This window comes from Urocitellus parryii, chromosome 4 (genome assembly GCF_045843805.1).
Source record: "Urocitellus parryii isolate mUroPar1 chromosome 4, mUroPar1.hap1, whole genome shotgun sequence".
Lineage (NCBI taxonomy): Eukaryota > Metazoa > Chordata > Mammalia > Rodentia > Sciuridae > Urocitellus > Urocitellus parryii.
Window position 1 is genome coordinate 105,913,048 of NC_135534.1, and position 13,228 is coordinate 105,926,275.

At 45.7% G+C, this 13,228-nt stretch overlaps 1 protein-coding gene across 2 annotated transcripts; it reads left to right on the forward strand.

Moving 5' to 3' along the window:
- Window positions 1-1,697: 1,697 nt before the first annotated feature.
- Window positions 1,698-3,553, forward strand: Upk2 (uroplakin 2). Of its 2 annotated transcripts, none has more exons than XM_026396388.1 (5): window positions 1,698-1,773; window positions 2,239-2,370; window positions 2,562-2,700; window positions 2,941-3,015; window positions 3,421-3,553. In XM_026396388.1, the coding sequence occupies exons 1-5, from the start codon at window positions 1,698-1,700 to the stop codon at window positions 3,551-3,553; spliced, it is 555 nt and encodes a 184-aa protein (XP_026252173.1). The 2 variants fall into 2 exon arrangements, with proteins under 2 accessions (XP_026252173.1, XP_026252172.1); XM_026396387.1 differs by having other exon boundaries at window positions 2,941-3,011; window positions 3,417-3,553.
- Window positions 3,554-13,228: the final 9,675 nt, after the last annotated feature.

Genomic DNA, 13,228 nt, shown 5'->3' on the forward strand with positions numbered 1-13,228 from the left:
TGCAATAAACTCAACCTCTTCTCCTTTCTGCTTCCTGGTTATGATTGAAATGGAAAAAGATACCTCTCAAACCCAAATGTAAACATCCTGCCAGGGGGTGATGGAAGTTGAGAAGTGTCGGGAACATCCCCTTCCCCAGGCATTCCACCCTTGACTCCGTTCTCTCTCCGGAGTTCTCTTTCATGTGCGAAAGATCCTCTTTCAGTTTATAAAGCAGGGGTAGGATCTGAGCTAAAGGGGACAAAAACCAAGGAACAGGAAAAACAGAATTTAATTCTCCACCAAAAGGCAGCCCATCCTGGCAAACTGGGGGTGGGGGGAAGCCCCACCCCTGCCTTCCATTGGAAAAGACCCAGGGTAAGTGTTGGGGGGCAGGTATCAAAACCAATCATCTGCAAGTCCAAGTGAGCACCATCTGTGTTACCTGAAAGTTCCTTGGAAACGCAGAATTTCAGACTTGGCCTCAGACCCTCTGAATCAGAAACTGCATGACAAGAGATCCCTGGTCATTCATAAGCACAGTAAATTTGAAGAAGCTCTGGCCTAAGACCCTTCTACCCTCAGCCTGGGTCCTCTTTACTGTTGTCTCCATTCACACCCAAGATGGAAGCCCACCCTTCCCACCAATGGGGTAGGAACGCAGCTCCACCAGCCTCTCATACAAGGATGCTGGCCTTCTCTGGGACGGGGAAGATAACAGGGTCATGGAGCAAAGAGACCTACAGCAATTATCTCTGTAGAGCATAGGCCTTTATAGAATTCGACAACCTCTCCTGACAGTGTTCTACTTTCCACAAGTGACTACCTGAATTTCAGTTTCCACATTTACAAACGGGAACCAGTAACATCCATTACTCGGATCGCTGTAGCTTATGTATGTGGGAACACAAGGAGCCCCTGGCCCATGCCCAGAGTAGGGGCATCCTTGTCTCCCTCATGGCCCCCCTTCCCCTTCTGCTGATAGTTCCTCCTTCACCTCTCTCTCACTGGCCCAGGGCAGGGAGTGGTCATAAGTTGTGTCATTGTTTTGTTTTGTTTTTTCATTTTCTTTCTTTTCTTTTTTTGAACTCTGAAATTTATAGAAAGGGTAATGTACCTTTTTTTTTTTTTTCATTTTCTCTTACCAGGTCTCTTTCCATTTTATTGTTTTGCCTCTCCCAGCAATAGCTGGGCCTCGGTGAATACCAAGAATTAAGCCCCCTGCTCGGCTACCCCTCTCCCTGTGATCAGTCTCTTTCTCTCCTTTTAGAAGCTCCTCAAGGTTACTCTCCTCTTCCTACATACCAGGGCAACTTCGGAATTCATGCCCTTCCTGGGAAGACCCCTGCCATCAAGGGAGAGCAGCCCCCCACCCCAGGCCAGGCTCTAGACCCACACAGGTGCCCACAGGAACACTGCTTTACATATGGGAGGCCCAGAAGAGGGGGTGGTTTACCTTGCTCCTCTGCAGCTGACTAATCACCAGGACTCAGACAGGGCACCCCCACACACTTCTGTCCTGAAGGCCAGCTCTCTGTCCTGAAAAACCTGTCCCAAACTCCCCCTAGGCCATAGGGCCCAAGGGGCAGGTTGGACTGGATTCCCCTTCAGCCCCTCCCACCCCAGGACAAAATCAGCCACCCCAGGGCAGGGCCTCACATGCCTCAGGAAGCCCCAGCCTGCCAGCACCTGTTCCAGGATCCAGGTTTCAGTCCAGCATGGCATCCCTGCGGCCTGTCCAGACCTTGCCCTTGATCCTGATTCTGCTGGCTATACTGGCCCCGGGGGCTGCAGGTCTCTGCAATCTCTGGGGAAAGGTTCAGAGGTCTAAACAGGGGGCCCTGGGCCTTCCAGGTTCTCAAAGGGAAGCTGGTCTGGCTGGCTAGGGGTGGGGGTTGGTGATATCAGTGACCAGGCATTAGACTAGGATCCAGGGCACATTCCTGGGCCTCTTCCAGACCCAGGAGGCAGAGAAGTGTGGGAAAGGGTCCAGGGCTGCCCCTGGGGATAAGGTTGGGCGCTGCCTGCCTCCTGGTATCCAAGTCTGGCTCCAGGGCAGCTTGGAGGAGTATGCAGCTTCTGTGGCCCAAGCCTGCCACCTGGTGGTCAGGCTCGCACAGGCTTGGCTGTTCTACTCTCTGGCTACAGAAAGGGGAGATGGATTTCGCTTCCTTAGCAGTGGCCCCAGGGGGATGCACCAGATCTGACGGCTGGACAGGGACTGATCCCCATCTGAACTCCCTTCTGGCCTCCCAGCAGAGTTCAACATCTCAAGCCTCTCTGGTCTGCTGTCCCCAGCGCTAACGGAGAGCCTGCTAGTTGCTTTGCCCCCCTGTCACCTCACAGGAGGCAACGCCACACTGACTGTCCGAAGAGCCAATGACAGCAAAGGTCTGCCTCCTGTTCCCCAGGCATCCCCCTGGTTCCCAGGGACCTCTTCCCAGGGCCCCACCGGCATCCCTTCCCCTATTCATGCCTCCTTGTCAAACCCTCTCTTGGGGCATTCAAACTCAAAGCTGCCCCTTTCTCCCTGGAGCCTCCAAAAACTTGACCCTGACTTTCACTCCCAATTTCCTGCCCAGTGGAGAAGTCCAGTTTTATAGTGCCTCCATGCCGAGGGCGCAGGGAGCTGGTGAGCGTGGTGGACAGTGGGAATGGCTTCACAGTCACACGGCTCCGTGCATACCAGGTGACAAACCTCCTCCCAGGAACCAAATACTAGTAGGTACCTGACCCATGCCTGGAGCAACTGAGGGATGGGGATGCCGGAAGAGAAGCTGGGAGGGTTCTGGTCAGCACGGGGCAGGGTGGGGGGACGGCCAAAGGGTGTGCAAAGTGTCCTCTCCTGGGGGAAGGCACAGCCATGAAGCTAGGTTGGGGAGCAGACTGGAGTCCTTCTTTCCCTAAGTCCCAGATACTCACTGAACGTTTTCTCCTCTCTCTCCAACCCCACCCCAAAAGTATTTCCTACCGAGTAGAGAAGGGGACATCTACCGAGTCCAGCAGAGAGATCCCAATGTCCACGCTTCCTCGTAAGTAGCGCTCTGCCTCCGTCTCTGGGTCCACAGACCTTCCCGGGACACTCTCACTCCATCCCCCAGTGTGGATTAGCTGCCCCCTGCGCCCCCACAGCACCTTTGCATCCTACCACAGAGGCCCGTGGCAACTTCCTGTTGACTCATCTGTCCTACTATTAAACTAAAGGCTCCTCATGGGTAGGGTCGGTGTCCTCACCTCTGTATCCTCGGGGACTCCCCTAGGAGATGTTCTGTAACTTTGGTTTGACGGGTGCTTGGGTCCACTGCCTGGCTGGTCGGATGGATGAATAACTGAAAGAATGGACTTGGGTTGGGTGGCCAGATGAGAGCTAAGCTGTGCACCTGGGGAGCCTTGGGCCCCTCCTGCCCTCAAAGGCATCCCTTTTTCTCTTCTGACAGGAAGGAATATGGAGTCCATTGGTCTGGGAATGGCCCGAACAGGGGGCATGGTGGTCATCACAGTGCTGCTGTCTGTGGCCATGTTCCTGCTGGTAGTGGGTTTCATCATTGCCCTGGCTCTGGGCGCTCGAAAGTAAGGAGGGCTGACCTGCGCGGGGCTCCTCCAGGAAGTCCAGAAACTCTCTGTGTCCCAGCCTGCCTCCTCCTGGGCCTCAGCCACCAGCCTCTGGCTCCTTCAGTGCCTTCATGTCCCTCTCCCTGCCCCCACCCTGCCCCTGGAGCCCTTTCCTCCCTCAGTCCCTCTCCCTGCCCCCAGTGCCACACCACCCAACACTCCCTACCATTCCCCTTGCTGCAATCCTGTGGGAGTCAACATTCCTACCGTTTCACCACTCTGACCCCCATTACAGTCCACCCTTCCTCTGGGAACTTGGTCTCTACAATAAAGGCTAATCCACATCTACCCTGTGCGGTTCCCTTTAGTGGGCTCCCATGGGAGGCAAACCTAGAGAATCCACATCCAGGCTGCAAGTGCACCTGGACTCCTCCCCGCCTCAAGCCTCAGCATATAAGACACCAGGAGTCAGAGCTCTCAGACCCACACCTGGGCTGTGGCTTTCACATTCTGCACAGCACGAAGAAGACCACCCACCCAGGGTCCTGGGTTGGTGGCAGAGGCTGAGGCTGGGGCATCAGGTAGGGGCCAAGGGGCCTGAGGGCCTGGCTGGGGCTGGCAGAGCAGGGAGAAGCACTGGGAGAAAGAGCCACTGTCTGGGAAAGACAAAGACCGGGCCACCAGGGTGAGACCCAAGGATAGGGCACTGGAGGGGGAAGTGGAAACAGAAGTGGAAGGACCCTGGCTGGAGGGGGACAAGGGAGGGAGAGTGTGGTAACTAAGGGGAGAGGTCAGGAGTCCCTTTTTTTTTTTTTTTTTTTTTGGTAACCAGGGATTGAACTCAGGGCACTTAACCTCTCAGCCACATCTCCAGCCCTTTTTAATATTTTATTTAGAGACAGGGTCTCGCTAAGTTGCCTCAGGCCTCGATAAGTAGTTGAGTCTGATCTTGAACTCAATAATCTTCCTGCTTCAGCCTCCTGAGCTGCTGGGATTACAGGCATGCGTCACCGTGCCCACTCATCCAGGACATATTCCTTACAGGGACCAGTGATCTTTACATTGTCTCTTTCTTCTTTCTTTCTTTCCTTCTTTCCTTCCTCCCCCCTCCCCCTTTCTCTCTCTCTCTCTCTTTCTTCTCTTCTCTCCTCCTCCTCCTCCTCCTCCTCCTCCTCCTCCTCCTCCTCCTCCTCCTCCTCCTCCTCCTCCTCCTCCTCCTCCTCCTCCTCCTCTTCTTCTTCTTCTTCTTCTTCTTCTTCTTCTTCTTCTTCTTCTTCTTCTTCTTCTTCTTTTCTCTCTCTCTCTCTCTCTCTCTCTCTCTCTCCTTCTTTTTCCAGTATTGGGGATTGAATCCATGGCCTCAAGCAAGCACTCTTGGACTGAGCTACATTCAGGCAGGCCTAATATATCCCATAACTTCCCTGCAATTTTTACCACCATCCTTCCAAGATACTGTGTTCCTGCTTTCCTCAGGACCTTTGCACAGAGTATTCTGTGAGCCAGAACTGCTCTTGTGACTGCTCCCACTGCCTCTTCACTCCTATTTACATAGTTAGTTTCCTGTCCCTTCTCAAGGGAAGCCTCTGACCTTCATTCCTCCCTTTAGGTTGGACTCCCCTGTCCCGTCTCCTAGCGTTACCACATAGTTTATAACTGTGTTTGTGTGATTATTTGATTGTCTCCTTTATCAGATGGTGAGTTTCCTGAGAGCAATTGCTTTGCTCCTATCTTTGTTCCACACTGCCTGGAACATAGTAGGCACTCAATAAATACTTGTTGAATAAGTGAATGAATGAACAAGCCCGTAAAGAGAAGGGGGAATCTGGGAAAGGACCAAAAATCCTGTGAAAACAACCAGAAAGGATTCACAGGAACCTTGATGACCTCTTTGTAGAGTGATCCTAGAACTTGAGACAGGGAAGCAATGGAAGAGAAGGACAATGATCTTTCTCATTCCACAAATATTAACTGAGCCTATGCTATGTGCCAGGGGCTCCTGAAGAATCTAGGCTCACACTGTGAAGAGACATCTTTCTTCTCTCATGGAATTAACATGGAAATCAATTAAATAGAAAATGTAATGAATGCTGTGAGTAACAGAAGAGGATCAGACACTGGGCTCTTCTTTGAGTGGGAGTAACCAAGCCAAGGCTGAAAGCTGGGGAAGTTGGGGCTTTCTTCCCCACCCTATTGCAACAGCCCAGGAAGGTTTAGGAGCCCGGCCTAAACCTACAGGAGGACACTGGGCTGGAAACTGCACTGTACTTCACATTAACATCATCTAAAGGGCTCATGAAAAAGTTTAATAAGCCAGAATGGTGGTACACACCTGTAATCCCCGTAACTCAGGAGGCTGAGGCAAGAGGATAGCAAGTTGGAGGCCAGCCTGGGCAACTTAGCAAGGCAATATATCCAAATAAAAATCAAAAAGGGGGGCTGGGGTTGTGGCTCAGAGGAAAGAGCCCTCACCTAGCATGTGAGAGGTACTGGGTTCGATCCTCAGCACCGCATAAAAATAAAATAAAGGTATTGGTTAAAAAAAAAATCAAAAAGGTCTGGGATGTAACTCAGAGTTAAAGCGGCCTTGAGTTCAAATCCTCAGTACAAAAAAAAAAAAAAAGCCCAATGACCAGATCACACTTCATACCAAGATCAAAATGACAAGGTGCTGGACATTTAGCTCAGGGGTAGAGCACTTGCCGAGGATGTGTGAGGCCCTGAGTTCAATCCCCCAGCACTACAAAAATAAGTAAATAAAAAATTTCAGCTGGGCATGATGGCACATACCTATAATCCCAGTAGTTTGGGAGGCTAAGGCAGCAGATCCCAAGTTTGAGGTCAGACTAGGCAACTCAGCAAGGCCCTAAGCAACTTAGTGAGACCTTGGATCAAAATAAAATATAAAAAGGGCTAGGGATGTGGCTCAGTGAATTGAACCTCTGGGTTCAATCCCCAGTATTACTACTACTAATAATAATAATAATTTCAGAATGATGGGGGTGGAAGCCAGGTATTAGTATTTATTTAAACACAACCCCCACCCCACCAGGAGATTCCAGTGTGCAGTAAAGTTTGGAAATTGAATAAAATTTACTATTTCTTTCTTTCTCTCCCCCACCACCATCTGTACTTGATTAACGCAGGAGCATTTAACCACTGAGCCATATCCCCAGTTCTTTCAAATATTTTATTTAGAGATAGGGTCTCGCTAAGTTGCTGAGGCTGGTTTTGAACTTGCGATCCTCAACCTCTGAAGCAGCTGGAATTACAGGTATGCACCACCTCGCCCAGCCATTTTAACCATTTCTAAGTGTACATTTCAGCATCATTACCTCCTCCTCCTCCTCCTCCTCCTCCTCCTCCTCCTCCTCCTCCTCCTCCTCCTTCTTCTTCTTCTTCTTTTTTTTTTAAGTGGGGCTGGGGCTGAACCTAGGCCTCCGAGCATGCTAGGCAAGGGCTCCACCACCGAACCACGCCCCTGCCCTAACATCGTTGTGCTACCATCACCACTATCTATTGGCAGAATTTTTCCACCATCCCAAACAGAACCTCTGAGCCCATTAAATAATTACTATCACCTCCTTCCCTAGTTCCTGGCACTCGCCACTCTACAGTCTGTCTCTATGCATTTGGCTCTTCTAGGAACCTCTGTCACTGAATTACACAAAATTTGTCCTTTTGTGTCTGGTTTATTTCCCTTATAATATCTTCAAGGTTCATCCATGTTGTAGCATGTGTCAGAACTGTATTCCTTTTTAAGGCTGAATAATATACCCTGTATGTTCATACCATTATTTTGTATTTGTATTCATTCATTGGTGAACACTTGGGTTCTTGCCAAATTTTGGCTATTGTGAATAATGCTGTGAACAATCATGTTCAAATATCCCTTTAAGTCTATGCTTTCCAATCTTTCAAGTATATACCCAGAAAAAAAAAAAAGAAGTCTTGTTGGATCCTATGGTAATTCCATGTTTAACTTTTTGAGGAACCACCGTAGTATTTTCCACGGTGGTGGCAGCTCTGCCATTTTACATTCCCATCAGTGATGGGCAAGGATTTGAATTTCTCCACATCCTCACCAGACTGTTTTTCTTCTTTTATTGGATATCTTTGCCAGTGGAAAGTTTTCCAACATTTAGGAAACTTCCTTCAGACACACGCCTAGAAGCTTGAGAGAGAAGAGATAAGCCACAAATCAAAACTTCTATGAGGTCTTTCATGTTTTTCTCAACAAGGGCTAAAATAAGACTTCTCACATCTCAGCTTCCCAGGAGGTCAGTCCCTTATTATGGATACAGCTAACTCCGATGCAACCCCAAATAACCATGCAATTGGTAAAGAGAACCCTGAGGAACTTCAAGAGAGATGGTCCCACTCATTCTGGTGGCCAATAATAGACTCCAGGTATCTGGTTCCATCATGTGGTGACAGTCATGATCAGTCAGGGGCCAGCTCTGGACACACCTCAACATCTCCAGGCCTTGGAGCCCGGCAGCAAGAATTCTGGCTCCCCACACTCCGGATCATATCCAGCAACCACTGTCTTGCTCCATGTGGCCCAATGACGGTAACTTGAGTCTGGCTTGTGGCTGTGAACCATGGCTCCACCTGAATTAGGGTGGGGCTATGCACCTCCATAGAACGAAGGTATTTATCTCCATGATCAATTACATGCTTCCCTAGCTCTTCTTCCATGTAAAATACCAGTGGAGAATGAAAGTTTTCAGGCCACGTCCACCATGCTTTCTTGCCAAGAGTGCTCATTTCCAAATGGTACACTGCTCTTACTTGACTCAGAGTACAGCAAGTCCAAGCCACTGGCTGGAAAATGTCTTTTTCTTCTTTTATAATGGCCTTTCCAGAGAGTATGAAGTGGCATCCATTGTGGCTTCTTTTTTTGGTAGTACTGGGGATTGAACCAGGGGTGCTTACTAGTGAACTACATCCCCAGTCCTTTTTATTTTTATTTTGAGACAGAATCTTGTTAAATTGCCCAGCCTGGCCACAAATTCTAATCAGGCATGGTGACCACACCTGTAATCTCAGAAACTTGGGAAGCTGAGGCAGGAGAATTGCATGTTTGAAGCCAGCCTTAGCAATTTAGCGAGACCCTCAACAACTTAGTGAGACCCTGTCTCCAAATAATTTTATTTGGAGACAGGGTCTCACTAAGTTGCTTAAGGCCTCACTAAATTGCTGAGGCTGGCTTTGAACTCAAGATCCTCTTACTTCAACTTTCCGAGCTGCTGGGATTATAAGTGTGAGCCACCACGCCCAGATCCCACAATTTTTATTGGTACATTATAATTGTACATACTAATGGGATTTGTAGAATAACACTTTTTTAAATATTTATTTTTTTTAGATGTAGTTGGACAAATACCTTTTATTTTATTTATTTATTTTCATGTGGTGCTTAGAATCGAACCCTGGGCCTCACACATGCTAGGCAAGCGCTCTACCACTGAACCACACCCCCAGCCCAGAATAACAGTTTTTTTTTTAAAAAGTTTTGTAGTTGTAGATGCTTCACCACTGAGCCACATACCATCCCTTTTTAATTTTTATTTTGAGATAGGGTCTCACTAAGTTGTTGAGAGTCTTGCTAAATTGCTAAGGCTGGCTTTGAACTTGCAATTCTCCTGCCTCAGCCTTTCCAGTAGTTGAGATTATACACTAATAGTGGTTCGGATTTATACTTTTTTAATGATTAGTGAGACTCAGCATTTTTTCATGTGCTTATTGGCCAAATGTATGTTTTATTTTGAATAAAAAATGTCTATTTATGCCCTTTGCCTTTTTTTTAATGGTCTTTCTATGTTGACCAGCCTAATCTGGAACCTCAGACTCCTGGACTCAAGTTATCTTCTTGAGTCTCAGCCTCCTAAGTAACAGACTATAAAAGTGCACCACCAAGCCCATCTGTCCAGTTTTAAAATTAGATTTTTTTTTTTTTTGCTGTAGAGTTATAGGAGTTCTCTACATTTTTTTCAATATTAACTCCTTATTACATATGATTTGCATGATAAAAACATTTTTAATAGTAGACTAATCAGAAAGGCTAATGTATCTAATAGATACATTAGAATAACACTTTTTTTGGGGGGGTTCTAAGGATTGAATTAAGAGATACTTTACCACTGAGCCACATTCACCAGCCCTTTTTAATTTTTATTTTGAGATAGGGTCTCACTAAGTTGTTGAGGGGCTCGCTAAATTGCTAAGGCTGGCTTCAAACTTGCAATTCTCCTGCTTCAGCTTCCCCAAGTTTCTGAGATTACAGGTGCGGCCACCATGCCTGATTAGAATAACTTTTTTCCCACAGCTGTTGTTTGTTTGTTTTGGGTACTTAGGATTGAACCCAGGGGCACTCAAGGAGTGAGCCACAGAACGAGTGAGCCACATCCCCAGCCATTTTTTTTTTTTTAAGAGAGAGAGAGAATTTTTTTAATATTTATTTTTCAGTTTTCGATAAACACAACATCTTTATTTTATTTTATGTGGTGCTGAGGCTCCAACCCAGCGCCCCGCGCATGCCAGGCGATTGCATTACCACTTGAGCCCCATCCCCAGCCCCATCCCCAGCCCTTTTTATGTTTTATTTGGTGACAGGTTTTCACTAAGTTGCTTAGGGCCTCACTAAATTGCTGGAGCCGGCTTTGAAGATCCTCCTGCCTCAACTTTCTGAGCTGCTGGGATTACAGGCGTGTGCCAACATGCCCAGATCCTACAATTTTTTATTGGTGCATTATAGTTGTACACACTGATAGGATTTGTAGAATAACACTTTAAAAAAATTTTTTTTTGTAGTTGGACAGCATGCCTTTATTTATTTATTTTTAATTTTATGTGGTGCTAAGGATCAAACCCACTGCCTCACATGTGCTAAGCAAACACTCTGCCCCTGAGCTACAGCACCAGCCCAAATAACACTTTTTTTTTGGTGGGAGGGTACTGGAATTGAACGCAGGGACACTCGACCACAGAGCCACATCCCCAGCCCCGTTTTGTATTTTATTAGAGACAAGGTCTCACTGAATTGCTTAGTGCCTCGATAAAGTGCTGAGGCTGGCTTTGAACTTGTGATCTTTTTTTTTTTTTTTTTTTAATATTTATTTTTTAGTTCTCGGCGGACACAACATCTTTGTTGGTATGTGGTGCTGAGGATCGAACCCGGGCCGCACGCAGGCCAGGCGAGTGCGCTACCACTTGAGCCACATCCCCAGCCCAAACTTGCAATCTTCTTGCCTCTACCTCCCTATCCACTGAGATTACAGGCGTGCACCACCTCACCTGGTTAAATAACACTTTTTAATAAAACAAAAACAAAACATCCATAAAGAAAAAGGTAATCAATTTGAGGCTGGAGTTATGGCTCCATGGTTGAGCATGTGTCTCCTGTTTGAAGGCTCTGGGTTCAAATCTCAGCACAGCAAAAGAAAAAAATTTAAATATATTTAATTAAAATATAATTTTTATTTTAATATAGACATTTTAATTAAAATATAAAGTTAAATATAAAATTAATGTGATATTTTATGTTTTTATATAAAATATGTATATATATTTAACTCTCTATGATACAAAATGATTTTTTTGTGTGTGCGGTGCTGGAGATTGAACCCAAGGCCTTGTGCATGCATGGCAAGCACTCTACCAACTGAGCTATATTCCCACCCCGCAAAGAATAATTTTTGTTATTTGTACTTTCTGTATATTCCAAGTTGTCTATATCAAACATGATTATTTTTATACTTAGGGGAATTATCATTAAAATGATTATTAGAATTGGTATTTCAAGTAATAATCTTAGCAAATTGTTAAGAAGGAAGCAATTGCTGGGTGTGGTGGCACGCACCTGTAATCCCACCCACTTGGGAAGCTTCGGAAGGAGGATCACAAGTTTTAAGGCCAGCCTCAGCAACTTAGTGAGACCCTGTCTCAAAATTAAAAAATAAACAGGGATGAGGATACAGTTTAGTGGTAGAGTGCCCCTGGGTTCAATCCCCAGAAACACACACACACACACACAATTGTCTAGTAGGCAAGAAACAAGCATCATAATACAGAGGAGAAGGGCTCTGATAGGGGAACCCAGGATGCCATAACACGGAACCAGAGGAGCTACTCAACCAAGGGCCAAATTTGGGACAATTCAAGATAAGAACAAATATTCAGTAGGATACAGTGGTGCACACTTGTAGCCCCTGCTACTAGGGAGGCTGAGGCAGGAGAACCACATGAGCCCAGAAGTTCAAGACCAGCGTGGGAAATGTAGATTCTCTGTCTCAAAAACAAACAAACAAAAAAAATGGCAATGGATTATAATCCACTCTTTTCAAAAAAAATCTAAGTCGGGCTGGGGATGTGGCTCAAGTGGTAGCGCACTTGCCTAGCCTGCGTGAGGCACTGGGTTCAGTTCTCAGCACCACATAAAAAAATAAAATAAAAGATATTGTGTTCACCTAAAACTAAAAAATAAATATTAAAAAAATCTAAGTCAATATTGTTAATGAATAAACAAAAATGTAAGGGTTGGGGATATAGTTCAGTTGCCTAGCATGCACAAGGTCCTCAGTTCAACCCCCAGCGCACCCCCCTACACACACACACACACACACACACACACACAAATAAACAAAAATGTGAGAAGAAATAGCTCTTCCTTACAATTGTTTTAAAAACTTCCTTAGAGCCAGGTGTGATGGTTCACACCTGTAATCCCAGCTACTGGAAAGGCTGAGGCAGGAGGATAAAAAGTTTGAGGACAACCTGGGCAACTTAGTAAGACCCTTTCTCTCCAAATTTTTTTAAAAATTCATTAAAAAGGACTGGGAATGTAGCTCAGTGGTAAAGAGTCAATGCGTTCAATTCCCAGAATCCACCCCCATCCCCTATATCTCAAAAAAAAAAATTGATTTAGTAGAGTTTATCTAAGCAAAGAAAAATAAAGCAAAAGATAGTTTGGGAATCTGCAGCTCCCAGAATCAAAGAAGCTCCTAAGAACTCCAGTCAACAGCATGATCTGACATCATTTACAGAAAGCAATGAGGTACAGAGACAACTAATCTGTTACAGCTTAATTGGTTAATGGGCTACAGAGCCCTGTGTATTTAACTAAAGTTCATTTAATCAGTGATTAAACTCTGTATTTGTTTGGTGTATTGGGTCCAGGGCAGGAGCCTTATCGATGGTCTCCTACAAAATTTTATTAACCCAATTGAATGCCAACTAAATAAGTGGAGAAAGAATGATAAATTTATAAAAATCACCATTTAATAACCATCATAGTAATGATTGATTCGGGCAAGATTCATAAACCATGCTAGTGGTTTAAAATTTAATGAACAGGATTTCAGGTAATTTCAATGTGTCTCCCCACTAATTACAAAAAAAAAAAAAAAGGGAAAAGGTAACTGTAAAGAAAACCTGGCAGATACCACTAAACCTAGTGATTGAAATTTACATAAGAAATTTCAAAAACTGACATCATGTGTCTTTTGAAGCAATATAGCAAGAAACATTACCTCTGTGATATTCTTGTTTTTTAAAAAAATGCAATTTAACTCTAATTATGAGGAAACACCAGCCAAATTAAAACTGAGGGTCATTCTATCAATAAAATAAACAGCCTATGTCTTCAAAAATGCCAACGATTGGCATGGAATGGTGGGACATTCCTGTAATCCCAACA

What these genes read in the sequence shown, in the direction of transcription:
- Upk2 (XM_026396388.1), top strand. Translation starts at nt 1,698, where the DNA reads ATGGCATCCCTGCGGCCTGTCCAGACCTTGCCCTTGATCCTGATTCTG. An exon ending in ACTGGCCCCGGGGGCTGCAG is followed by an intron (nt 1,774 to 2,238) that starts GTCTCTGCAATC and finishes GCCTCCCAGCAG; the next exon opens with AGTTCAACATCTCAAGCCTC. An exon ending in ATGTCCACGCTTCCTCGTAA is followed by an intron (nt 3,016 to 3,420) that starts GTAGCGCTCTGC and finishes TCTGACAGGAAG; the next exon opens with GAATATGGAGTCCATTGGTC.